General features: G+C 52.7%; 4 protein-coding genes and 1 pseudogene across 12 annotated transcripts in view; 3 read left to right on the forward strand and 2 right to left on the reverse strand.

Moving 5' to 3' along the window:
• Nucleotides 1-552: 552 nt before the first annotated feature.
• Nucleotides 553-2,457, forward strand: PARD6A (par-6 family cell polarity regulator alpha). 3 transcript variants are annotated; one of them, XM_059382831.1, is made up of 3 exons: nucleotides 553-730; nucleotides 1,107-1,329; nucleotides 1,572-2,457. In XM_059382831.1, exons 1-3 carry the CDS (start codon nucleotides 668-670, stop codon nucleotides 2,324-2,326), a joined length of 1,041 nt encoding a protein of 346 aa, XP_059238814.1. In that variant the 5' UTR covers nucleotides 553-667; the 3' UTR covers nucleotides 2,327-2,457. The 3 variants fall into 3 exon arrangements, with proteins under 3 accessions (XP_059238814.1, XP_059238815.1, XP_059238816.1); XM_059382832.1 differs by having other exon boundaries at nucleotides 1,575-2,457; XM_059382833.1 differs by having other exon boundaries at nucleotides 553-718.
• Nucleotides 2,458-2,634: 177 nt separating this feature from the next.
• On the reverse strand, nucleotides 2,635-6,115 carry ENKD1 (enkurin domain containing 1). Of its 2 annotated transcripts, XM_059382830.1 has the most exons (8): nucleotides 6,034-6,115; nucleotides 5,702-5,801; nucleotides 5,407-5,601; nucleotides 4,704-4,876; nucleotides 3,615-3,740; nucleotides 3,347-3,510; nucleotides 3,106-3,242; nucleotides 2,635-3,008 (listed from the first exon to the last, which is right to left on the reverse strand). In XM_059382830.1, the coding sequence occupies exons 2-8, from the start codon at nucleotides 5,784-5,786 to the stop codon at nucleotides 2,848-2,850; spliced, it is 1,041 nt and encodes a 346-aa protein (XP_059238813.1). In that variant the 5' UTR covers nucleotides 5,787-5,801; nucleotides 6,034-6,115; the 3' UTR covers nucleotides 2,635-2,847. The 2 variants fall into 2 exon arrangements, with proteins under 2 accessions (XP_059238813.1, XP_059238812.1); XM_059382829.1 differs by lacking the exon at nucleotides 6,034-6,115 and having other exon boundaries at nucleotides 5,702-5,980.
• A 110-nt stretch (nucleotides 6,116-6,225) lies between these two features.
• Nucleotides 6,226-8,173, forward strand: C17H16orf86 (chromosome 17 C16orf86 homolog). 2 transcript variants are annotated; one of them, XM_059382834.1, is made up of 4 exons: nucleotides 6,226-6,437; nucleotides 6,658-6,887; nucleotides 7,235-7,452; nucleotides 7,556-8,173. In XM_059382834.1, the coding sequence occupies exons 1-4, from the start codon at nucleotides 6,330-6,332 to the stop codon at nucleotides 7,954-7,956; spliced, it is 957 nt and encodes a 318-aa protein (XP_059238817.1). In that variant the 5' UTR covers nucleotides 6,226-6,329; the 3' UTR covers nucleotides 7,957-8,173. The 2 variants fall into 2 exon arrangements, with proteins under 2 accessions (XP_059238817.1, XP_059238820.1); XM_059382837.1 differs by having other exon boundaries at nucleotides 6,365-6,437; nucleotides 6,637-6,887.
• A 5,300-nt stretch (nucleotides 8,174-13,473) lies between these two features.
• GFOD2 (Gfo/Idh/MocA-like oxidoreductase domain containing 2) overlaps nucleotides 13,474-24,479 on the reverse strand; it is a 35,711-nt gene continuing 24,705 nt past the window's right edge. For 3 of the 5 annotated variants that reach the window (XM_059382807.1, XM_059382808.1, XM_059382809.1), the window contains 2 exons: nucleotides 24,090-24,435; nucleotides 13,474-15,044 (listed from right to left, as the gene is read on the reverse strand). In XM_059382807.1, the coding sequence (XP_059238790.1) occupies nucleotides 14,146-15,044; nucleotides 24,090-24,348 (1,158 nt within the window). In that variant the 5' untranslated portion in view covers nucleotides 24,349-24,435 and the 3' untranslated portion in view covers nucleotides 13,474-14,145. The remainder of the gene's footprint in view (nucleotides 15,045-24,089; nucleotides 24,436-24,479) is intronic. The other 2 variants (XM_059382810.1, XM_059382811.1) reach the window with 2 other exon arrangements.
• Nucleotides 15,136-20,686, forward strand: LOC132005795 (ATP synthase F(0) complex subunit C2, mitochondrial-like; annotated as a pseudogene).

The raw sequence follows: 24,479 nt of genomic DNA on the forward strand, positions 1-24,479 counted from the left end.
GGTCGTGGCCCCGCCCATAAGCGTGCCCGCGCGTGCGCACGATTCCGTGTTGTTCCGCGCAAACTCTTGGGTAGAGTGGATACCCACCTACTTGGTTTTACCCTGGTGTCTCCGAGAAGCGGCTTGGCGTTCGGGCTGTTCGTTGAGATTACCATGCCACCGGGAAGGATGGAGAGGGAGGGATTTGGGGCTTGAGGCTGCGGTCAAGAGTGGTCAAGCGAGTTGGCTCAAAAACACTTCAACACCTTGTGAACTCGCGGAGCTCAGCAAATATTTATCGCTTTTTCCTCTTCTAAAACGTGCAATCATCTAACGCTATAAGGCCAAGGGAAATAATAATACACAGACAACAGTCAATAAATATCACTTCCCTCACCCTCCCCTTGGATTGGCCACACCCCTCCCCCAGACTCCGGAGACTCGCGCGCCATAGCGTAATGACGTAAAAGACACGCGAATACGCCTCCGCCCCCATCTCCGTTTCCTAGGAAACGTGGACTCCGCGTTCCACTCTCTGTCGCTGCCCCCTTGACGTCATGGTCCGGAGGGGAGGGCGGGGCGAGTGCTACCGTCAGGGGCGGGGCGGCACGAGCCGGCCTGCCGGGGCTGTGCACCTGCGCCTCGGCGGGCCGCCTGGGGCACCGTCCCCGGCCCGCCCGGCCCCACCATGGCCAGGCCGCAGAGGACTCCGGCTCGCAGTCCCGACAACATCGTCGAGGTGAAGAGCAAAGTAAGGGCCCCTCTGGCCCCGGCTCCGGCCTCGGCCCTAGGCGCTTCCAATTCCCTTATTCTCCCCTTTCCTAGCTTTAGTCCCCACCACCTTTTTTCTCGCCTCCATCATTCATGTCCCATTCTCCGGCCTTTCCTTTCGCCTTCCTCCATCCATCTTCTTTCCACTGCCGGCATCTAAAGTCCCTCTGTGGCCTTGTTACCTGGAGGGCGGGGAGAAGACCTTGGACAGCGTCCCTTGTACTGGAGCTGAGGTCTGGGCACAAGGCTGCAGCCTTAGCGACAGCCTTTTCCGACCTCTAACACCCTCAGACCCGCGGTGGGAAAGGGCACGGGCTCCGTCCTGACCCCTCCTTTCACCCACCCCCTGCCTCCAGTTTGATGCTGAGTTCCGACGCTTCGCCCTGCCCCGCGCTTCGGTGAGTGGCTTCCAAGAGTTTTCGCGGTTGCTGCGTGCAGTGCACCAGATCCCAGGCCTGGACGTGCTGCTTGGCTATACAGATGCTCACGGCGACCTACTGCCCCTCACCAACGATGACAGCCTGCACCGGGCCCTGGCCACTGGGCCCCCACCGCTGCGCCTGCTAGTACAGAAGCGGGGTGAGGAGGATGGGGTACAGTGGGCAGCCTCTGTGGGGTAGAACACCAGGGCAGAGCTACAAGGGTTAGCCCATGCCCAGGGTGTCCAGGCTTCATTCTCTGCAGTTCCTGCCCTTGGTCTGACCTCCAACTAGTGGGAAATAGTTACCATACCCCTTTCCCAGGCCTGGGCGTGAGGGAAGAGGGCCCATGTGGGAGAACAGAGTCTCTGATCTCAGCACCCACCCACCCCCCTCCTGCAGCAGAAGCTGACTCCAGTGGCCTGGCCTTCCCATCCAACTCTCTGCAGCGGCGCAAGAAAGGGCTTCTACTTCGGCCAGTGGCACCCCTGCGCACCCGGCCACCTCTGCTGATTAGCCTGCCCCAAGATTTCCGCCAGGTTTCTTCAGTCATAGATGTGGACCTATTGCCTGAGACCCACCGACGGGTGCGCCTGCACAAGCATGGCTCCGACCGCCCCCTCGGTTTCTACATCCGAGATGGCATGAGTGTACGTGTAGCTCCCCAGGGCCTGGAACGGGTTCCAGGCATCTTCATCTCCCGCCTGGTACGAGGGGGCCTGGCTGAGAGTACAGGGCTGCTGGCAGTCAGTGATGAGATCCTCGAGGTCAATGGTATTGAGGTGGCTGGGAAGACCTTGGACCAAGTGACGGACATGATGGTCGCCAATAGCCACAACCTCATTGTCACTGTCAAGCCAGCCAATCAGCGCAATAATGTGGTGCGTGGGGCATCTGCGCGTCTGACAGGGCCTCGCTCTGCTGGGCTTGGGCCTACTGAGGCTGATAGCGATGATGACAGCAGTGATCTGGTCATTGAGAACCGCCAGCCTCCCTGTTCCAATGGGCTGTCTCAGGGGCCTCCATGCTGGGACCTGCGCCAGGGCCGTCTACTTCCTGGTGCCCGCAGCTCTCTGCCCTCCCTGGATGATCAGGAGCAGGCCAGCTCTGGATGGGGGAGCAGCATGCGAGGAGACGGTAGTGGCTTTAGCCTCTGACAGGCAAGGATGCAGCCCCTCGCCACTCCAGGCTGCTGGGACATGGCAGGGACCTCCCCGGTGGGGGTTTCTAGCCTGCTCACAGAACCCTCTCAGTCTGGGGAACATTAAAGGTTTTCTACAAGTGCAGTCATCGTCTTTCTGTGTCCCAGCCTTAATGTCCTTCGTGGCCTCACGGTTTTGCCTTCTGCCATGGACACAAGGCAGTAGTGATAAGGATAACAGAGAGACCTTCCCGCAATTGAGCAGCAGGAGGGACACCAGGCTTGGCATTTCTAGGATAAGAAAAGCTCTTACAGAAACAATCCTCACTGTGTACAAAAGGTTTAATTTGGACAAAGGGGTTAAGAGGCTGAGCTGGTCCTTCTACATCCACCAGTGGCTAGGAAGAGTGCTCTGGGGATACTGCCCACCCCACTCTCCTGTCTTCAAACTCCAGTCCATGATGGGGCCTCCTCCTGCCTTTGCAACTGTGTGGCCATCCCCAGTGAGGACCCACACAACTACCCCCATAAAAGGGCTCAGGCATCCATCTTCACGAAGACCTTGGGGCGGGAAAAGATCTTGATGGCTTCCTCTACCTGCACCAGCTTCCGGTCCAGCTCCGCACGGTGGCCCTGGGCCCTGAGTGAATCTGCGCCGGCAGGCAGCAGCACCAGCTCACGTAGCAACTGGCTCTGGCCTACAGGGGGCCCAGGGACAGTAAGTGCTGGGCAGGGGTGCATGGTCCCCACTAGGTTCCCTGTCACTGCTCCCTTATCCCTTGCCCACGAACTCACTCTGGAGCAGATTGCTCAGGGTCTCCAGCCGCTGATTCTCAGGCATGCGAGTGTGGCCTGGGGGCATGGCAGGGTCCGGCTGGCTCTGCTGACGGGCCTCGGCCTCCCGCCGCCACAGATCCCTGCGTTCCAACAAGCTGCAGATGCACAGGCTCAGAGGTGATGATGGTCCCAGGGGCAGAGGTCATCTCCCACCCTCCACAGGCACCCCTCACCCTGGGTGTTGGGCAGTGGGACCTACTAATGAGGCACATGGCCCTTCTGCGTGGTGTTGTAGTGCTCCTGGGCTTGCCGCTGCTGCTCCAGCACTTGTGCCAGGACCTGCAGTGAGCGGGAATGCCTCCGGGGGGCCCTCTTGGCAGTGCGGGCATTGTGGCTAATGAAGTCCACACCCAGGCCTGGCCCCTGCAGGACATGGCAAGCAGGATGGGGCAGACAGCACTGTGATGTGCTCCTGGACCCCTCAAGATCGCTGCCCCCCCTCCCCCAGCTACCACACTTCCTCTCACCTTAGCACTGGGGCCTGGTGGGGTTAGCTGAGGACTGGGGACACGGGGTGGTGGCAGCCCAGGGCCGCAGCGGGAGTGTGCCCGCAGGAAGTGGGCAGGCGCTGTTCCAGAGGCAGGGCTGGGCTCCTGGAGGGCAGGGCATAGCAGAGGAATCAGGCAGGCTGAAGTCGGTCTTAAGCCACCCATACGAGTGAGCTTCTGTTCCTTCTGCCTGTGAGGATATTTATCTCCAGCCCTAAGGGCCTCTTCCCTTTTGAAGAAACACTTCTATCCTTGAGCACTTAAGTATGTGGGTGTCTCACATCTCTAGGAAAACAAAAAACCACCCCTCCTTCAACCTGAGTCCTGACTCTGGCTAAACCATTCCCTTTTTCTCTCCTTCCTGCCCAAGCTTCCTGGCTCTGGCCCCACCAAGGTCATTCACAGCTGGCCTCCAAGCCCTCAAAACCAGGGTCACTTCCCTGGGCTCACTGTCGTCAGCCTAATCGTCAATAACTCCTGGGTCTCTCTTTCCAGATCCAGACCTGACTCTCCATCTGTTTCCTGGGCATACTCCCAGCCCCCTAGGAGTCCCACAAATGCTTCAGTTTCAACAAATTTGCATATGACCTTACTGTCTTTTCTCTCTATCCTGTTCCTCCCTCTGAAGACTCTGGATAGAGAAATGGTACTACTGTCTACCAAAGAACCCCACCACTGTACCCCTGCCCTTCACAACACCCATAGAAATAAAGGGATCTTTTATGATGTGGGTCTGGCTGACTTCTAAGCCCAGCCTCATGCTCTTCTCCCCTGTACACAGCATACCACTGCCCACACTCCCTCTAGTCTTAGGACTTCAATCTGTAAGTTTCCATCTCGGTAGAATGTTGTCTTCCATTCTCTCCTTGCCTAATTCCTACTTGCCCTTCAGGATCCCCCAGCCATCACCACTTCTGAGGAAGCCTGCAGCACAATCAGCCATTTCTTAGCCCCTGGTACCTTAGTCCCCTGTGATTTTCACACACCCCCCCCCCCAACTAAGATTTGAGCATAACTGCCTGTCAGTCAACAGGATAAACAATGCTCGTGGCTCTCCAAGTCAGGTACCTGTAGCTGGGCCTTGACCCGGGACTCCACTTTGTCATATTTGGGCGAGCGCCACAGAGCCTTCAGGGGCCTGGGCTGCCCCTGCTCCCGGGTGCGCTCCTGCTCCTGGAAGCGCCTCTGGATCTCCCTGATCCGCTTCAGGTTCTCCTTCTCATGGTCTTTAGGGTCCTTCCCTAGGAAAAAGATGTTGCCAGACTCTACCCTACATACAGCCCAGGAGATCCAAGTCCCATCAGGTCAGACATTGGCCTGCACCCTGCCTCCTACAGAAAGATCTCCCTGACCTCACCATCTAAGACAGTTTACACATCACTACATTCCCTTCCTGACAATTACCTTCTTATGTCCTTGATTACTCTCTACATTTTTATGTGAAGTACACCATGAATCACTTTGTATATTATATCCATCTCTTCACTTGTTTATTGTTTTTCTAGCACCTACAGAGCAGGCGGCAGTAGTCACTCCACACACAAGGTTTTGCTGATGCATGAATTCATTAAGCTGAGCTAGGGTTCCTGGGAACTACTTCATTCAGTCCTCTCCTGTGAGGAAGCAATGCATTTCTCCCTCCTTTTATAATTGGAGAAAATGACACTCAGAGAGGCAAAGCCTGAGTCCAGATCTGGGAAGGAGAAGCAACACTTTTGATCTCAGCGTTTGACCTCATACTCGCTTCAATGCCCCTTCTGTACGAACTTACTCTTTGGAGAGGCCCCTGGACGTAGGGAGATGCCCCCGAGTTGCAACAGCACTCCCCCGACGCCACGCCGGCCGCGCTCCAGGATCTCTCTGGCTCCAGGACCTATGCGGGGGCCGCGCGAAGGGGTGGCTTCCAAGTCGAGGTCCGAAGTCAGCAGGTCCAGCTTCAGCGCATTTCCCTCAAGGCGTCCTTGGGCTGACAGGCCAGACGGGGCGGAGTGCGGAGCTCAGTAGTGGAGCAGAGCCAGAACCTCGCTTGGGCCTTGCCCAGCCGCGCCGCCCCATACCCAACTCACCAGAGGCCGGCCGGCGGTAGTAGTCAGGGCAGACTGTAGGGTCTGGGGGTATGGGCCCCGAGATGCGGGACGGGCCCTCGCACATGCCGCCGTTGCTGCCCTGCAATGGTGCACCGAGGCCTGCTGGGCTGCGCATTTCCTGGCCCTGGCCCTTTCCTCAGCCCTGTGCCTTCTCCCTGGTCCTGGACCCAGACCCTGACCCCGGCCTTGCCCTCCATTCCCGGTCCCCGCCGCGCAGCCCGACCCCGCCAGCCCTTGCCGCCTCCGCTCCTAACCCACTTCCCTGCCCGGTACGCGACCCCTTCCTCGAAACACTCGGGCAAGGAGCTCACCGTAGCAGTTTTGCCGCCGACTGCTGCAACCCCACGGGCTTGCTGTTGCCAGGCAACAGTAGTTTCCGTCCTTGAGGTCAGGGGCCACGGCCCCCTGGCGCAAAGCCTTCTGGGGCTTGTAGTTCCAGCTGAGAGTGGCGCCGAGCCACCGTCAGGTTCCCTTCCCACTCGCCTGCCCTTGCTGGCGGGTCTCTGGGGTCAGGGCCCGGTCCCCGGGGTCAGCGCCAGGTCCCCAAGGCCGGCCCCTCGCCGTCCTCCCCGCAAGCAGCCTTCGAAGAGGCGGACCCCGCGCAGCCATGGCCTCAGCAGTGGCCGAGAGACAGCCAGGGGCCCAGGAGAAGGCAGCCGCGGGGCCGGCACACCTCGCGGAGTCGTCGTCTGGTGGCCACGCTCAAGGCTTTGAGGTGACCGTCAGGCTGTGTAGTCTTCAAACACTTGTCCGCGGCGCTCTAGGAGGCCAAACTCTGTGTGACGCCCCCCTAACTGCCAGGACAAGCTCCATGGGTCAGGGAGGGACACGGGCTGGTTGGTGCCCTTCCTCTGCATTTGGTGTTTCTCAGGTGTCTCATGACTGATCCCCTGTATCCTTTGCTTGGTGACCAGTTACCTATGTGTCACCTCTAGTGTCCAGTGATGGCCGACCCGTGCCTGGTACCAGCCTATGAGGCCTGCCGGACGGTGGGTGAAGACAAGTGCCCAACAGGACCAGTCTCAGAGCCAGAGGTCCAGGAGGAACAACTCAAGCTGGAGGAAGAGAGGCTTAAGCTAGAGGTGGAGTCACTAGAGGAGAGAGGTCCCAGGCCTACAGCCTCCATTGTGAAGGCCAGTCATGGTCCGAAGAGGAAGCCGGTCAAGTGAGGGAGTTTTCAGAGGGTCAGAGCTGCTGGTCTTCAGGAGGGAGTTGGGCGGGCTCACACTCGTACAAAGTGCACCTTATCCCCTGCCACCACCATCTCTCCTCTATCCCCCTGTTCCTGAAGAGCCCTGGCATTGGGGGTGGGGGGAGGCATCCAGGGGAGGAGTCTCAAGGCCTTGTAGGGTACTGAGCTCACAGAAGCTCTAGTCCCCTGTCCAGCCCAGAGCCTCACCGACCAGGAAAGGGACAAGAATCTAGGCCCCAGGTGGTGGACAGGCAGGGCTATTCCCTATGGTCAGGGCACAGGAGGCTGGAGGCTGGCTCCTTAGGCCTCCTATCCCCCAGCCTCCCAGGGCCTAGTCACCAAGCCCATCCTAGGGCTGAAGCAGAGATGCCACACGGGCTGCCACTGCAGAAGGAGGAATCGGAGAGTAGCCAGAGTGAGCCCTTACCATCTGCCAAACAGCACAGAAAAGCCAAGAAGCGCAAGAGTCTGGGGACTCCAGTGCTTCCAGCTCTGGCCAGCACGGTGTCTGCACCTTCAGAGACCTTGGGGCTGGAGCGTGAGTGGCAGCCCCTGGGCCTTCCCTTTTCCTCCTGCCTGATGGGACCCTGACATGGCACAGCTTGGTGTTCCAGCCCCTGCCCTGACCCGGGTCTTTGCAGGAAAGGCCCAGCGCCTGCGGCCCCTGTACCAGTACATCAACTATTGCAATCCGGAGCTGAATCAGGCAGGGGAGGGGGACAGGGAGGCTGAGGCAGAGATGGAGACGGAGTTGGAACTGGCCCTGGTGCCCGAGGAAGCAGGTGTGGAGCAACTGCAGGCCTTGCTGCCTGTGGCAGGTGAGCTGGCCTCGGGCCTCACTTTGCCTTGTCCCAATACATTGGTGTCCTCCACCCATGCTCTGGGTCCCCTGGGAGAGGAGGTGGGAGAGGAGCCTGGGTGTCAGGGGGTCAGCAGCCACCTCAAGGCTGAGGTGGATAAGTCAACCCAGGTGGACATTGACAAGATACTGAGTGTTTGCGCCACCCCACTCGTACCTCCACTCTCTCCTCAGTACAAGTGACTTTCCTGCCGCATCCCCCACCCCCGCCACTGGTGGCTCCCCTTCTCCTAAGTCTGAACCAGAGCAGCAGCCTAGGCCCTGGGTGGAGGGGAGAAGTTGGCCCTTCTCCCAACTTGGGACCTTGGACTTGCTGAAAATAAACATTTTTCCTTCTCTCAGACTTTGTGATTTCACAAATAAGATGGCTGAAGAGAGGCTGGGAAGGTGGGTGCAGGGTGTGAAGCCTGACTGGTCATCTGGATGACCCAAGAACTTGACAAAAGTACAGGTTCTTGGGCAAGACCCCAGACCTAACCAAATCAGAATCTGCAGGGGTGGGGCCTACTTTTGTGCATTTAAATGCTCCTCAGATGAACCTGAAGGTCAGACAGAACAGTGGGGATGTAGAGGGAGGTGGTGATAAGGAGAAACTTGGGGCGGAGAAAGGAAAGGAATGGCCAGGTCACAGCAAGCAAGTGCTTGGCTCTTCTCCCTGTCTCCCAGGGGAGCAGTCTGCATTTGGTCTGACCAGGAGGGTCCAACACTTAAGGTCCCCCATTGAGGTGTCCGAGTTCATCTGCCTGCCCCAAGAGTGGCATCTTCGGAACACTAGCCACTTATTGGAGGCCACAGCTGGACCAGACTTTGCCTGTAAGGTGGCCCCGCTAACAGAGGCATTGGTGCCTTTTTCCTGGCAACCAGGGGGTAGTGGAGGATGTGAATGTTCTCCCTGAGCCTTGCAGACAAGCCACTGGATAACCACAAACAGGCAAAAGCTTAAGTGGCAGCCAGTGCTGGACATTTTGGAAACCCTCATATCCTGCTGCCTCCTCCTCGTCCTGCATGTCCTATATATACCTTAATGTACCTCATATACCTTAAATGTAAGGATTTCCAAATTAAATGAGTAACTTTTCCCTCCAATATGCTTTTTTCGCCATGTTTCATCTGCACGACTGTTCAAGCCAAAATCATGGGTGTCGCCCCAGAGCCCGTCCTGTTCTTCGCTTATTCTTTATTTCTGCAAGCTAATCAGGCAGCAAATCTGGTGTATGTACCCTGTAGGCTGAGTCTCTCAGATCCTATGTTCAGCACCCCTGTCCTGGGACAGTTATCTTCAGGCGAGAGCACCCTACTCTCCCTGCTTGTGGTCCCCTGCCTGACGAATCCACCCAGTGATCCTGCTGCACAACCCCCTGAACCGGATCTGTTGCTTCCCTTCTAGCATCTTGCACTTCTTGCCCCAGATGCCTTAAAACTTTTCAGTGGATTTAAGTCCCGGACCAGCCACATCTTTACGCTCTCCACATGGGGCTTCCCCTGCCTAAAATGCCTTTATTCCTTTACCCCTCCACCTGCCTATTGCGCTCTTACCTTGAAGACTTGGGGGAACTTTGCTTCTACCACCCAGGCTGTAGCATTTACATAGCATTGCTGCTGTGGGTTATAACTGTTTTCGGGACTAGACTGTGAACTCCCCAAGAGCATTTGTCATTGCATTGCGCCAACCTAGCAGAGGGCCCCCTCCCCAAAAAGCACAAAGATAAGGAGGCCAAGGTGGGGAGCTGAGGAAGCTGCAGAGAACAGGTCAGGATCTGAAAGGCTGAGGCCATCCAAAGTCCAGAACCATGTTGGGGACCCCTTGAATAATGGCCTGGCAAGATCGTTGGGATCGGGTGGGCAGGCCCAGGTGGAAGCAGGAAGAAAGTCGGCATTGTCCCAGGTTGCTTCCACCTTTACAAGTCACTTGAAAGACCTGTATTATTTATTTTTTCTGCTCACACTTTATTATTATTATTTATTTATTTTTAATTATTTCTGCTCACACTTCTCCCCGGGTAGCGACCAGACCACCCCAGAAAATACTGTCCACAGGGACCATGCAGACCAAGTCTTGTCCATAGGGATGAGTATGGATTCTGCAGGATTTTTCAGAGGTAAAGGCCTCTTTACTCTTACCCCAACTCAGCTTGGGGCACCTGGGGGGCTCAGTTAGCCAAGCATCCGCCTTTGGTTCAGGTCATGATCTCAGGGTCTTGGGATTGAGCCCCACATCGGGCTCCAGCAGGGAGTCTGCTTCTCCCTCTCTGCCCCTCACCCCACTCATGATCTTTCTCATTCTGCTCTCTCAGATAAATAAAATATTAAAAAAAAAAAAAAAAGTTAACTGAGCTTGACTGCCTCACTTCATGGCTGAGGAAGCAGAGGCCTTGAGTGAAGTGGCTTCGCATGAGATCACACCCCGGACACCAGGGACACTGTTCTTTCCTGAACCTTGCAGATCTGGACCTGACGACTCTGGCTGAGGCCTGACCCATGAAGGCCGAGTGTTTGAATTGTGTGGTGTCCAGAGCTGCAGGTATGAGCCAGGCCAGCACTGATGAGGAGATCCCTCTCTTCTGTCCCTCCCTTCCAACAGGTCTTGTCGGAAATACTCAGAACTGATCTACATTTGCAGGTCTATTTCCTGGCAGGTTTTTCTAAGCAGGGTGGATTAGAGTAGCCACAGAAAAAACAAGTCACTACTAATGTTCCTAAAAGCTCACCTTAGGGGCGCCTGGGTGGCTCAGTAGTTAAGTGTCTGCCTTTGGCTCAGGTTATGATTCCAGGGTTCTGGGAACAAGCCCTACATTAGGGTCCCTACTAGCAGGGAGTCTGCCTCTCCCCCAAATAAATAAAATCTTAAAAAATAAATAAGAGCTCACTCTAAGGGGGAAACGCTGAGTGTAATGCAAGGAGACAGGTGCCACAGAAGAGCAGAGGACCAAAGCTGTGGGACCTCAGTGGTGGGAAGAGCTGCCACTTTGCCTAGGGGAGCAGTGAAGAGACAGCCCTCCAGCTAACTCCTGAAGGAGAGTTGGGGGGCCTTCCAAGCCGAGGTGCACCAGGGAAAAACTTTGCTTATGTGGAAGAAGTCAGTCCCATGCAGGAGGGCCCCCTCATTTAGCATGGCTTAAGCAGAGGCATGGCCACCAGACCAGGGTGGGGAGCTCTGGGAGTGATGAGGAGTGTAGGCCAGGAGGATCTTGGCCCGGCATTCTGGAGAGGTCACTTGAGCAGGAGTGAGAAGGGCAAAACGTGGAGGGGAGACGAGACAGGGAGGTAAGGGGGACTGCTAGGTTGACTGCTGTTCGGTTGAGTATGAAGCTCCCATTTGGGAGTTGAGAAATAAGCAATTAGTATTTGGAACTTCTTTTCTGGCTGCTCTCACAGAGAGCGAACTGCATTTCCAGCGGCTTGGGAAAATTTAATCTACTCTGCCCCAGGAAGATCCTTGAGATTAGGGAGCTGGTCCTGGGAGGTGATGCTGCCTTCCTCCAGGAGGGGGCGCTGCGGGACAAGCCTGGATCCGAATGCAGACAGTCACCCCTGAGGAGGAGAACCCAGCTGGTTTCCTCAGCCACAGGATCTGGGTGGGGGATGGCCATGGGCCTATGCTTTGGGGAGTACCGACAGAGGACCCCAGGGTCCTCACAAAAGTAGCTCTACACCAAGCCCACTGCCTCTTGCCTCAGGACTTCTGGGAACCTGTCTTTGTAAACAAGGGGTTTGCTGTGGAGCCCCATGAAACTTCAGTAGTGCCACTGTGGGTCAGCAACCTGGCTCTTCCTTAAGAGCACCTGTCATGTATGACGGACACTTGTGCTTTCTTAGTAAATACCCCAATTTAGGAAGGCTCCCATCATCCTACTAACACACAGAGGGACTGACCTGGAGCTGAGCTGATCACCCCAGGAAGAAGAGAGCAGCCTTTCTTTCTTTCTTTTTCTTTTTCTTTTCTTTTTTTTTTTTTTTTAAGATTTTATTTATTTATTTGACAGACAGAGATCACAAGTAGGCAGAGAGGCAGGCAGAGAGAGAGAGGAGGAAGCAGGCTCCGTGCCGAGCAGAGAGCCCAATGTGGGGCTCGATCCCGGGATCCTGAGATCACGACCTGAGCCGAAGGCAGCGGCTTAACCCACTGAGCCACCCAGGCGCCCCTCTTTCTTTTTCTTTGAAGTAGGCTCCTCACCCAGTATGGACCCCTGTGCGGGGCTGGAACCCACAACCCCAAGACCAAGACCTGAGCTGAGATCAAGTGTCCGACACTCAACTGGCTGAGCCACCCAGGCACCCATCCACCCCTTCCTTTCTAAACTCGAGCGGCATCCTGCCTTGTGGGCTCTCTCTGCAGTCCGCCTCCTGGCTGAGGCCTCACTGAAATTCCTGCTGCAAAGGGAAGGCAGTAACCTGGCTGGGGCCTGAGCAGGGATGGGCAGGGCCTGGGCACTCGGTCTCTGAGATCTGCAAGTGCTGGGGAAAGAGTAGTCCAGGGTCAGGCTCTGTAGTCAGATGGTCAGATGACCCTGACCAGACTCCTTCCTGGCTCCATCACTTGTAACTTATAGGAAGCAAGGAACTTTGCCCCTCTCTGCCTCAGTTTTCTGATCTGAATAATGAGAATTTTCGTAGTGGTAGCCCATAGAGTGGTTTGGATATTAAATGAAGTAACACACATGAAGTGTCTTCCCCAGGAGGCAGGGGGCGGGCAGCATGCAAGCAGCACACTCCCCAACACTAGCCGCTGCTGTGTTGTTGCACAAGGACAAGGTTTAGAACCAGAACAACACATAGGAAAATCAGCCTGACGAATTCCAGAAAGGGTGCCAAGAGGAAGAGGGAGGCTTCCCTGAACCTTTCTTCCTCTGGCAAGGAGCCCAGGGCAGGGAAGAGAGAGGAAGTTTAGAGAAGGGAAGACTTGGGTTTAGGCCTAATCTGGGAAGGCTGGCGGAGGAAACAAAGGGGTGCGTGTGTCCTTTACCCTGACATACCTCACCTCTGACATGGTTAAAAGGCGGTCCCAGTGTAGACCAGTTAATAAAAGCAAGGCTGGGGCGCCTGGGTTGCTCAGTGGGTTAAGCCTCTGCCTTCAGCTCAGGTCATGGTCTCAGGGTCCTGGGATCCAGCCCCGCACGGGGCTCTCTTCTCACTGGGGAGCCAGTTTCTCCCTCTCTCTACCTGCCTCTCTGCCTACTTGTGATCTCTGTCAAATAAACAAATAAAATCTTAAAAAAAAAGGGGGGGGGGAAGCAAAGCTGGTGACCGACTGTCTGGGTCAGGCGGCCTTTGGCTATACCCACTCCATGGGGCAAAACGCAGAGCCATCCTCTAGTTCATTGCATCCAGGTTCCCTGAGAGCACTCCTTACTTCTCCTCTCCTGGGGCTCTCCAGAGCCAAATCCATGGTTGCAAGAACATAACTCTTCCTGACCTCCAGCCCAGGAGGGTCCCTAATTCTCCCTATCTCCCTGAGACGGCATGTGTGACAAGCACAGGTTCCTGTCTCGAGTCCTGTTGTCTGAGAAGACTTCCCTGGAGGGTTCCTGGGATTCAGTCACAAGGGATAAGCCCACTAGACCGTGATGGATCCAAAGCAGGCCAGAGCTGCTGTGGAGCCACAAGGAAAGAGAAAAACATAAACAATCTGTAAGAGTAAACAAGCCTTTCATGATTGAAGAAACCCAACTCACCAAACAAACCACCAGCAACTACATGACATAGTGTCAGATTTTCTGGTTTATTTATGAACATTTATCAGATGTTCCAGAACCCTCCCTATCTCCTCTCTGCCAAGTCACAGGCCCTTTTGCCCCAGGTCAACAGCCCCTGAGAGCTTACCTAATGAACAACCCCTCCTCCCTGCCAGGGAAGGGCAGCCTAGAGGCTGGAAGGGCCTGCTCACACGGGAAGGAGAACAGGTGTGGATCCCTGAGGGATGACTGGATGCCCTCACCATTCCTGAGATGCCCTAGCCCAGGAAGGGCATGAAAACAAGGCTTCTTGTCATTTTTCCTCAGGCTGAGGAACCAGCCAAGCTGGGTTCTTGCCATGCTTCCTCACCTAGTTAGGACCACCAATTGGCGAAGGCAGCCTCCAAGTCAAGCTCTGGCTGGCTCTGCTTCCCAGCGTGACTGCGCAGAGAGCGGGGGCAGCTCCAGCCCGCTTCACCGTGCTGGCCCTCAGCTACATCAGCATCCTGCAAGTGTGAGGAGTAGATGAGCAGTGGTGGGGGCGTTTTCCTAGGGCCACCTTGGGCTTCACCTGGGCCCTGCCCAAGTTCACTGGTGAAATGAAAGACTGTCTGAGCTCCGGCCGAGCCCTCCCACCTCAGCTTCTGGTCCCCCCTGCCCCTGGCCCCTCCGCCCCGGGGCAGGGAGCCCACGCACAGGCTCACAGGTTATTCCGCTGGAGCGCCTCACAGAGGTTCTGGTTGGCATCAGGTTCTTCCGTCAGCACCTCCACAGCCTCCCACTCCCCGGATCTGCTTGACCTTTTGATGGCATCCACCACACTCTGCATGTATAGCCCATCCTCGAACGAGGCGGCCATCGAGACAGGGGTGTGGTCCCAGGTGCGGCGGTCCCCCTGCCCCTGGAAGGACTGGCGCAGGGCCTGCACCATGTAGACCATGCCCTTCAGGTAGAGCAGCGGGACATCCTGGGGCCCCTGCTCGGGCAGCCCTGCCCCCACGGCCAGCGAGTCCCTCAAGAGCAGCTCCTCTTGCGTGGCAGAGTTCTTCTGCCCGTAGAGGTCCGCTCCTCGGGCAACGAGGCGTCCTGCAGAGCCCACCACCATGACCTCATGCACAAAGGCGCCTGGCATGTTGAAGTTAAGTGTTACTGTGCTGCACACCCCCCCGCCCATGAGCATCTGGAAGAAGCAGAAGTCGTCACTGGTGACATGGCGGATGCCACGGATGGCTGCGTTCTGCCTCACGAAGGTCTTGAGCAGCCCGTGTACTTTCTCGGCTCTCCGGCCGGTAAGGTGAGTCAGCAGGTCCACAATGTAGGTGCCCATGGTGTGCAGGCCCCCGCCGCCCATGAGCTCGTCACAGATCCAGCCATAGTTGGGGCTGAGCAGGCTGCCTGAGTAGATGCGGGCATCACAGATCATTACTGCACCCACGTAGTGCTCCGCGATCAGCTGCTTCATGCGCACAAAGGCGGGCAGGAAGCGCAGCACGTTCCCCACCAGGCTCATCAGCTGTGGGTAGTAGCGTGAGGCGGTCACCATCCGGAAGGCATCCACTGAGGTTGCTGCCTTCTCACAAACCACATTCTTCCCAATACCTAAGAACAAAACACACCAGAAAATCTCAAAGTTCCAAGAGATTTACACTGGGGGGGGGGGGGGGGGGGCGGAATCTTTTCCTGAAGGCACATGAGCTCTGAAAGCCTCCTATTATCAGATGGTGGCCTGGGACAAGAGGAAAGGTGATGGCTTGGATAAAAATGGTACACTGTGACTGGGACCGAAGAACAAGTTATAGGCTGGAGAAAGACAAGTAAATTCTTAAGGGAAAATGAAAGTAAAGGCAGAAGGTGCAAACCAGGAATCGGAAATAAACAGAGGAGGTATGGTGGGTAATTTACATGCCAACCTGGTTAGGCTGTGGTGTCCAGCAAAAACCAGTCTGGACACTGTTGGGAAGGGGTGTGTATGTGTGAGTGTGATTAGCATTTATTTTTTTTATTTTTTTTTTTTTTAAGATTTTATTTATTTATCAGAGAGAGAGAGGGAGAGAGCGAGCACAGGCAGACAGAATGGCAGGCAGAGGCAGAGGGAGAAGCAGGCTCCCCGCTGAGCAAGGAGCCCGATGTGGGACTCGATCCCAGGACGCTGGGATCATGACCTGAGCCGAAGGCAGCTGCTTAACCAACTGAGCCACCCAGGCATCCCTGTGATTAGCATTTAAACCAGTAGATTTTGAGTACATCAGATCACCCTCCACAATCTGAGTGGGCCTCAAAATCAGTTGAAGGTCTTAGGCAAAAAGACTGAGGTTCCATGGAGAGGAAGGAATTCTGCCTCCAGACTCAATTCTGCAACATCAGCTGTTGCTGGAATTTCCATCTTCTTGTCCTGCTCTGTAGATTTCAGATCTGTCAGCTACTACAATCATATGAGCTGATTCCTTAAAATAAATTTCTCCCTCTCTCTGTATACCTTCATTGGTCCTGTTTCTCTGGAGATCACTGCCTAATATATGTGGGCTGGACAGATGGACATGCCTATGTACTTTCATACATTTATTAGATCAGCTCGGGGCAAAAGCATCTAATCTCTATTCTAGGGAATAGGCTTTGCCCTCTCAGTTTTAACTGCAGAAAGATTGTTCCAAAGATTATTCTCTGAAAACACGGGTCCAACAAGTTAGTGTAGTCAAAAGGTCAGAAAATGTTTGGTTGGCTCTAGTAGCAAGAGAAAGGGAATAAAAATATTCCTTTTGCCCTAATGACTGCTCTGATTATACTATAGCTGGGATGTACAGAGAGAGCAAAACAAGGCTAGAAAAAGGCCTGGAGAGAGAGAGCTAGAAGACTGAGCAGCTTCCGTATTAGGAAGCAGAAAGAATCAATACTCTTCCATGTGTTAAGATGAAAGCTCATGAGGGTATGAGTAGTCACAAGACACCAACACCAGGATACTCCTGTGAGCTTGGGGTGGTTCGAATAGAAGTCCTATGTTAATACCACCACAGATGCAGGGTTGGGGGCAAAGCAAAGGGGAGGTCCTTGCACTCAGGTCTGGCAGGAGGGCACCCTACAAGAAGAGTAGCACCTGACTGTTATTATCATCTGCTCCTAAGTCTCCAAAACTTCCCTATATACATGGATTTTAGGGTTAGGGACTGGAGAATCACAATCTTGGGTGACAATCTGGCCACGTGGCTACAGAACATATACGGCTGATCAGGGAAATAATGAGGAAATTAGATTCTCAGACATAAACACCCCATCTGAGGGCTGCAGCTCTGACCAACCCAGAAACTACTTCTAACTTATTCATGGCAGGGATTGAGTGGACACTGCAGCATGGAGCAGAGGGGAGACAGGGCGGGGGGAAAAGAACTTTTGTGGTTGCTGGGAGTTTGGTGATGATAAAACCAGGATAAGGAACCTCTGTTGCAGGTCAAGAGAGGTCAGGGAAGGAGGAGAGACCTCCCATCTTGAGCCCGAACAACAGGAATGCTTTTGAACGTAGGACCGCATAGTATTATCTGTATGGAAGTTAAAGGCCATCATGAGTTAAACAGGTTCCTGCAGGTCAACTATACATGATCTTTAACTTTAGATAACCTGGGTTGCCCTGAAAGACATATTTATTTAAGTTATCTAGCATTCCTGCTAGGAAGCCAAAGGAGAGATTAGAGAAGCTAGGGACTGCTTTTTCTTAACAGGGAGTGGGAAAAGCATGGATGCTGAATGCTTAGTAGTTCATATTTTTTGGGGTGTGAATAAATTTCAAGCTATAACCCTTTCTCCAGCTCATATTCCCAGATTTCCCAGGACTGAGGTGCCAGTGAACAGCAGAGGCCCAGTGAGGCTAGGCTGCCCCAGAATATCTCTTTGTTCCCTATTAACACAGCACCGGTTCAGAGCTCTAGTACCACGGCACCCTGGTTAGCCCATCTAGAGACATGGGACTAGAGAAAGGAGACTTCAAACACTAGGCAGAGAAGTAGCTCAGGAAGAGCACCACTTTTCCGTGCTTCCTAAATCCAGGAAGTCTGCTTTGGTGGCGAGGGTAGGGGTGGGTGTACAAAAACGTTTCTGCTACTAGAAAAACAAAGTTGAAAGCCACAAGACTGAATGACTCTTGTCTTCTCTTTCTCAGGTCACTGGCCCTGCTAGCCCCCTAGGTCACACCAGACTGGGGGTACATGAGCAGAATTTGTGTGCCAGGCCCTGTGCTATGCCCTGGGGACACAGCATTGGGTTTGGTCTTTACTTTCAGAGGACTTAAGGTTGAGTGGGAGAGGTAGCTATTAATCAGATTACCATATAAATACATGTAGAACTGTACTTGTGATAAATGCAGTGAAGATGAAATAAATGGTAAAATGAGAACATATACCAGGAACCTGAACTTGGCTGGGCAGGGAATAAGAGAAGACGTCCCCAGGGACCAGGATTCCAGAGATTAAATTATTTGGGCTCTTTGAAGAACAATATCTCTTTTTATCTCACAAGTCCATAGGAAAGGGTTGGCAAATTCAGTGTTTTTCTAATGAAGCACACTAGTGCCAAGAACTGGGCACAGAAACCTACCTTTCAGTGACAGATTTAAGAAAACATTCAACTGTGGCAAAAATGTTGGGGCATTTTGCAGACTAGAATACATTTTTCCGAACCACTTCTAAACTGAGAAATAAAACATGTTAGGGTCCCTCCCTCTCCTTTAAGGAACTCATGGAAAAGCTTTAGGGGTAACACTGAAGGCAAAAGAAGATGGGAAAAAAAAAAAGTAGAAAATAAAATGCCACAAAAAGAGCTGTGATATGAAAAGGACACCTCCGGAGGCTAAGTCCAAGAGTGAATTTTAGAAAACCATCAGTAAGAGCAAGGGCAAGAAACAATCTTTATGGGGGCACCTGGTGGCTCAGTTGGCTAAGTGTCTGCCTTCGGCTCAGGTCATGCTCCCAGGGTCCTGGGATCGAGCCCTGTTTCAGGCTCCCTGCTCAGTGCAAGTTGGCTTCTCCCTCTCCCTCTCCTGCTCCCCCTCCTGGCTAGTGCTCTCTTGCTCACTCTCTCTCTCAAATAAATAGATAAAATCTTAAAAATAAAGAAAAGAAAAAATCTTTATGGCCTCAGAGGTGAAGTAACATCTAAAGATGAAACAAGCTGAGGAAAATGTAATTTTTCTTACACCACTAAGACTTAATGAGATGTAACCCTAGTGTTTCTGGGCTTTGGTTTCTTTCACTGAAAAGGAAGGCGCTGGATTAGGTCAGTGGTTCTCAAGTCTTTAGTGTGTGTCAGAATCACCTAGAAGGCTTCTTCAAACACAACTGCTAGGCTTCACCCACAGAGATTCAGAAGGTCTGGGATGCGCCCTGAGAATCTGGATTTATAATAAGTTTCCACATGATGCTGAAGGTGCAGGTCTGAGAATCACATTCTGAGAACACTGGCCTGGAGGTTCTCTTCATAGAGGCCACAGGCCTGAAATTTCTATGATTTTATGCATGTGAATGCCAGGAGAAAATACAGTCCTACTGGCCAGTATGAAAAATTTTAGAAGAATATACAGTCTGTCATATGTCCCCCCCCGCAATGTAATCTTTATGTACAACGTGGGGCTCCAAGTCATAACCCCGAGATCAAGAGTCGAATGCTCTACCGACTGAGCCAGCCAGGTGCCCCATCATCATACACGTCTTCACAGATGCAAATCTCTATTGGTATTTTTTAGTCTCTAAGATTTATCTTTTATAATGCTTAGCACAGTACAATGCAAGGAGGACCCTTAACTAAATAGAGTCTTTAGGGGCGCCTGGGTGGCTCAGTGGGTTAAGCCGCTGCCTTCGGCTCAGGTCATGATCTCAGGGTCCTGGGATAGAGTCCCGCATCCGGCTCTCTGCTCGGCAGGGAGCCTGCTTCCTCCTCTCTCTCTCTGCCTGCCTCTCTGCCTACTTGTGATTTATCTCTGTCAAATAAATAAAATAAAAAAAAATAGAGTCTTTATCATTTATTTATTTATTTACTAAGATTTTATTTATTTGACAGACAGAGATCACAAGTAGGCAGGGAGGCAGGCAGAGAGAGGAGGAAGCAGGCTCCTCGCTGAGCAGAGAGCCCGATGCGGGGCTGGATCCCAGTACCCTGGGATCATGACCTGAGCCGAAGGCAGAGGCTTTAACCCACTGAGTCACCCAGGCGTCCCTAAATAGTCTTTAGATGATTGTGGTAAGTTTCTCACAGGTTCAAGATCTGATCAGATCAAAGGTGATCTAGAATTAAGAGTATGTCAATAGCTATATAGCTAAGTAATTATATCACTTTCCCCCAGTTTTTAAAAAAAAGACTTGAGGGGGCACATGGGTGGCTCAGCCATTAAGCGTCTGCCTTCAGCTTGGGTCATGATCCCAAGGTCCTGGGATTGAGCCCCGCCTCGGATTCTGCTCAGCAGGAAGCCTGCTTCTCCCTCTCCTACTACCCCTGCTTACGTTCCCTTTCTCTTCCTGTCTCTCTCCGTCAAATAATGCATAAAATCTAAAACAAAACAAAACAAAACAAAAATAAAAAACTGAGGATTGTTCTGTCTTCTCTGTCCTGGAAGCAGCTCTCCTGCCACAGGCCCTCAACCTCTGAAAATGTCCGCCTGTGCAAGGGTGTCTCCAACTCTTCCTTGGTCAGGAGCACCTCTCAGGTGTTGAGCCAATCACTGTCTGGACTAGCCACTGGAGACACTGACAGATGAGAGCCTCGGCAGCTTGGCTGCCCCACATCTCCTGACCTTACTTATTCCTAGCCATAGCTTTTGAACCAGCGCCATTTCAAGGGGTATCAACATAGAAGTCAAATTCATCGGGGCTGGGGCTGCCGCGGTAGGGGTGGCTGGCTCTGGGGATGGAACTGGGATTTTGCCTGGGAGCCTCATCATTGGTTATGCCAGGAACCCCTCTCTGAAGCAACAGCTCTTCTCCTACCCCATTCTGGGTTTTGCCTTCTTGGGGGGCCTTGGGGCTCTTCTTTCTCATCCTCTTCACCATGTGAGGAGCCTTCACCTCCTATGTCTCACCTGCTCTGTACAATCCTTTTCCTTTATCTACCCAGGCGCCACCTAGGCTCCCCTATTTATTTGTTTGTTTGTTTACTTATTTTTAAAGTGAATTTGGGACACCTAGGTGGCTCAGTGGGTTAAGCCGCTGCCTTCAGCTTGGGTCATGATCTCAGGGTCCTGGTCCCCTGCTCGGTGGGGAGCCTGCTTCCCCTGCCCCGCCTGCCTCTCTGCCTACTTGTGATCTCTGTCTGTCAAATAAATGAATAAAATCTTGGAAAAAAAGAAATAATTAAAAAATGATTTTAAAAATAAAATGAATTTAGGGACGCCTGGGTGGCTCAGTTGGTTGAGCAGCTGCCTTCGGCTCAGGTCATGGTCCCAGCTTCTTGGGATCGAGTCCCACATCGGGCTCCTTGCTCGGTAGGGAGCCTGCTTCTCCCTCTGCCTCTGCCTGCCATTCTGTCTGCCTGTGCTCGCTCTCTCCCCCTCTCTCTCTCTGATAAATAAATAAAATCTTAAAAAAAAAATAAATAAATAAATAAATAAAATAAAATGAATTTAACTTAGGGGCAACTGACTGGCTCAGTTGGAAGAGCATACAACTTTTTTTTTTTTTAAGATTTTAATTATTTGAGACAGAGAGAGAGATCATAAGTAGGCAGAGAAGCAGGCAGAGAGAGTGCGTAAGTGAGAATTCTCAATTTAAACAAAAGGAAAAGGTGCGGGCACCTGGGTGGCTCAGTGGGTTGAGCCTCTGCCTTTGGCTCAAGTCATGAGCTCTGGGTCCTGAGATCCATTTCTGCGTGAGGATTTCTGCTCAGCAGGGAGCCTGCCTCACCTCTCTGCCTACTTGTGATCTCTCTGTCTAATAAATAAATAAAATCTTAAAAAAAAAAAAAAAAAGAAAAAAGAAAAAGGGGGCACCTGGTTGGCTCAGTCGTGAGGCATCTGTCTTCAGCTCAGGTCATGGTCCTGGGGTCCTGGGATGGAGCTCCATGTCTGGCTCCCTGCTCAGCTGGAAGCCTGCTTCTCCCTCTTCCACTCCCTCTGCTTATGTTCCCGCTCTCGCTGTCTTTCTCTCTGCTAAATAAATACAATCTTTTTTTTTTTAATGATTTTATTTATTTATTTGAGAGAGAGAGAGAGAGCGAGTGAACATGAGAGGAGAGAGATCAGCAGGAGAAGCAGACTCCCAGCCGAGCAGGGAGTCCGATGTGGGACTCAATCCCAGGACTCCAGGATCATGACCCGAGAGCCGAAGGCAGTCGCCCAACCAACTGAGCCACCCAGGTGCCCAATAAATAAAATCTTAAAAAAACAAAACAAAACTGAGGGGCACCTGGGTGGCACAGTCGCTTAAATGTGGGACTCTTGATTTCAGCTCCAGTCATGATCTAATGGCTCATGAGATTGAGTCCTGTGTAGGGCTCTGTGCTCAGCAGGGAGTCTGTTTGGGATTCTGTCTCCCTCTGGCCCTCCCCCCACCCCCATGCTCTCCCATGCACGCTCTTTCTCTCTCTCAAATAAATGAGCAAATCTTTTTTTTTTTTTTTAAAGATTTTATTTACTTATTTGACAGAGAGAGAGATCACAAATAGGCGGGGAGGGGGCGGGGAGCAGGCTCCCTGCTGAGCAGATTCCTGATGCGGGTCTCAATCCCAGGACCCCGAGATCATGATCTGAGCCAAAGGCAGAGGCTTAATCACCCACTTAGCACTACTTAATCACCCAGGTACCCCAATAAATGAACAAATCTTAAAAACAAAATGGTGAAAGGACACAGGGAGTGAACTTTGTGGTTACAATATGCTCAGCAACTCCTCTGGGGTTTGAGTGGGCATTACCTGAAGGGAGCTCGCATGAGCTCTCCGAGACCCACCAACCTGGCCCTGGGACTGCATGCCTACAACAGAGCAAGGACTCTCATTCACACCCTTATCTCCTACGACAGAGCTGCAGAGAGAGAAGACAGAAGACAGATGACGCTGGTTCACCAAGGGCTGAAACAGAAGATCCCAGAAGTCTCTGTTCATCCCTGTCCTGTTTATATGAAAAGCAAGTCCAGCGTTTTCCTGCACCACAAACCAAAAAACACAGGCCTTTGGCCAAAGAACCCTGGAGTGTCCTCTTTCTTCCTATGTAGCTTGTCAATAGTTTCGGGGGGGGGGGCCCTAAATTCTAAGAAAACCGAGAGCCTCTACTACTCTGCCTCTGGATACACCTGGTTTCACCAGCCTGCATTTGTGCTACGGGGATGGCAAGCAATCAAACGGCCATGGTAGCTTGATCCCCTGGCACTAGCCCTCTGTTAAAGTGTTGGCTGAGGCCGACTTCTAAACTAAATCTGAAAGTCATTACCTGCCCTCCTAAGAATCTAGTGTCTACACACATCCTTAGACACTGCTCTCTGAAAAAGACAAACCATCTACAATATTTGGCCAAAATGTACATGCCCCCAAATTAACCACCAGACTCACATTCTTGCAAACTCCAATGACCATTTATCTTTATGAACACACTGGGCCAGAGATGACAGACCTTCTTTTCTCCTCAGAACAAGGGAGACAAGTAGCAGAGGCTTGGATTCTCCACCATGGTAGTGGTCAAGCCTCATGACATGCGAGCCCCTGGGCCCCAAGATCACTGACTGCATCAGGGAAATATTTTGTTCCTACCACTTTACATAACACAACTTCCCTGTCAATTAATTATATGCTACTTGAATTGTGACCAAAGTCTTTTCTCATCTACTTTGTAACGTATGTGATCTCTAGTCTCTTCAATTGAACTGTAAAATCTGAAGGCAGGCAGGGCTCTGATTCAACACTGCTCTGAATGTACAGAAAGACATCAGGACATTGCCTGTGTAGGCAGTGCCTGAGAAGGCAGTGTAAAAAAAAAAAAGTAACTGCTGGATAAATATTTACTGGCTTGTTTTCCTATTCAATTAGATTCTGATTTACATAAGAAAAAGAGAAAAGTCACCTACAGTTGACAGGGAAGAGTAGCCCAAAAGCAATTGCAGGAGAACAGCTCAGGAAGCCCTGCCCTGTCTACTGCTTCCCAAGGAGGCAGAGATGTGAGCAGACAGCCCTGTGGACCCTGTCAGAGAGCCTCCCTGCCTTCCCACACACAAGATTGCAAAATGCGGCAGGAAGGGTGTGCACTTGATCTAGCGAAGGACTGACAAAACATGGGAAATGGCAGCCTTGCTACACACCTTCCTGTCCTCTCTGTGGTGCTCTGTGCCACGGAAATGGAAGAACAAACACATCAGTTACAATCTGTTTCCTACTGCCCAAGTCTTGGAACTCTGAATTCAAACAGGCCAAACTGACCTGCATGAAATGTCTGTGTGCTGCCAAAGCGAGTACCACATTGCACGGCATGTAATGATCTCCAGCTCGTGTGAGAGGCCAACTCTTAAGGTGTTTGCTTCATTTTTGTTCAGGGAGTTACTTATGGAGGTGAGGAAGGCTGGAGCATTTCTTCCCACAGCTGTAGCAAGCCCCCAGTGTGCCCTCCCCAGCACAGAGGAGAGCAGTGACATACAAGGACCACCCAGAGGGAGACACAACCAGCCCTCGCTACGGCCTGACTGTCCATACCTAGAGCCTTCACAGATATCTGCCGGGTCAGTGGAGGGGGGATATTGATGCACACAAGATCCACGTCTTGATGCAGCAAGACATCATCGGTCCGGCTGGTGTAGAAGGTGATGTTCATCTCCTCGGCAAGCTGCTTTGCCTCCTCCTCAGTCTTCCCCCACAGGGCCTCCACGGTGAACCCTTCTGCCCTCAGCAGTGGGACCAGAACCCGGGCGGAGCTGCCGGTCCCAAACACGCCTACTCCTGGGAGCATCTTCATGCCGGTTTCTCTGTTCACCAACTCATCTCCTCACAAGAGCCTCCAGCATGAATACGAACTTCCCACAGTCCTGGTCAAACATGGCTCCTGGAACAGCAAGCATTATACTGGCTATTAGTGGACGGCACCCT

The sequence above is a fragment of the Mustela nigripes genome, chromosome 17 (assembly GCF_022355385.1).
Source record: "Mustela nigripes isolate SB6536 chromosome 17, MUSNIG.SB6536, whole genome shotgun sequence".
In the NCBI taxonomy this organism is placed as follows: Eukaryota; Metazoa; Chordata; class Mammalia; order Carnivora; family Mustelidae; genus Mustela; species Mustela nigripes.